Below are 729 nucleotides of genomic sequence, written 5' to 3'. Positions count from 1 at the left end.
CGGGTCCCGGAGCCGTGTCCGTGCGCCGTGTGTTTGCCGGGGTGGGCGAGGTCAAAGAGGGGGAGGTGAAGCCGGTGCCTTCCCGCTGCTGCCGGGTGAAGCGATAGCCTGTGTAACCCGGACAGGGGGAGACGTGGTCTCTTGAACACAGTGCTCGTTGCCACAAGCACAGTCCCCCGGGCGTACATGGTCAGTGACATGCCGCCGCGGTGTCTCGTTCCTCCAGGTCCATCGTCTGAGGTCAGTGGACAATCTCTTTGTTGTTGTTCAGGAGTTCAAGGACTATCAGTTTAAAGACAACAAGGTGAGTGATGGCGTTTCTCCTCCGTTGTGGGGTTTGGGGTGTTTTAGTTTAAGGCTGGTGTCAGACAGTATCCGCTGTCGTGACTGAGTTGTGTTCTGGTTTGTTTGTGGTATTTTCCCAGTTCCTCTTGGCTGGTTTGAGAACCGGGAATGCTGTTGTGTTGTCTGACATCACTTCTAGTTCAGTAGTTTGCACAGGCAAAATGTGGGACGAGAGCTGATGCCGTGCTCGGAGGTCACGCTCAGGACCACGTTAAGTGTCGCTTTGGTCACTTACTGTAGTGTGAGCTCCTTGCCCAGCCCAGTGATGAAACACTGCGGGCCCTGCGCGGGCACGGTACGTGCCGTTTGGTTCAGTCAGGCCAGAGTCGCACAGGAAGCTGTGAGCTCTGCGTAGATGTAGATGTGTTACGTGCTTAGGAAGCG

General features: G+C 55.8%; 1 protein-coding gene across 1 annotated transcript in view; it reads left to right on the top strand.

The window, feature by feature from the left end:
• Window positions 1–226: 226 nt before the first annotated feature.
• The window catches only part of THUMPD3 (THUMP domain containing 3), a gene marked incomplete at its 5' end in the record, with an annotated part of 4528 nt that continues 4025 nt past the window's right edge, over window positions 227–729 (top strand). The window contains one exon of the mRNA XM_010145949.1: window positions 227–304. Within this exon, the coding sequence (XP_010144251.1) occupies window positions 227–304 (78 nt within the window). The remainder of the gene's footprint in view (window positions 305–729) is intronic.

Source organism: Buceros rhinoceros, unplaced genomic scaffold (genome assembly GCF_000710305.1).
Source record: "Buceros rhinoceros silvestris isolate BGI_N320 unplaced genomic scaffold, ASM71030v1 scaffold38341, whole genome shotgun sequence".
Lineage (NCBI taxonomy): Eukaryota > Metazoa > Chordata > Aves > Bucerotiformes > Bucerotidae > Buceros > Buceros rhinoceros.
This window is presented reverse-complemented; position numbering and strand designations above follow the sequence as displayed.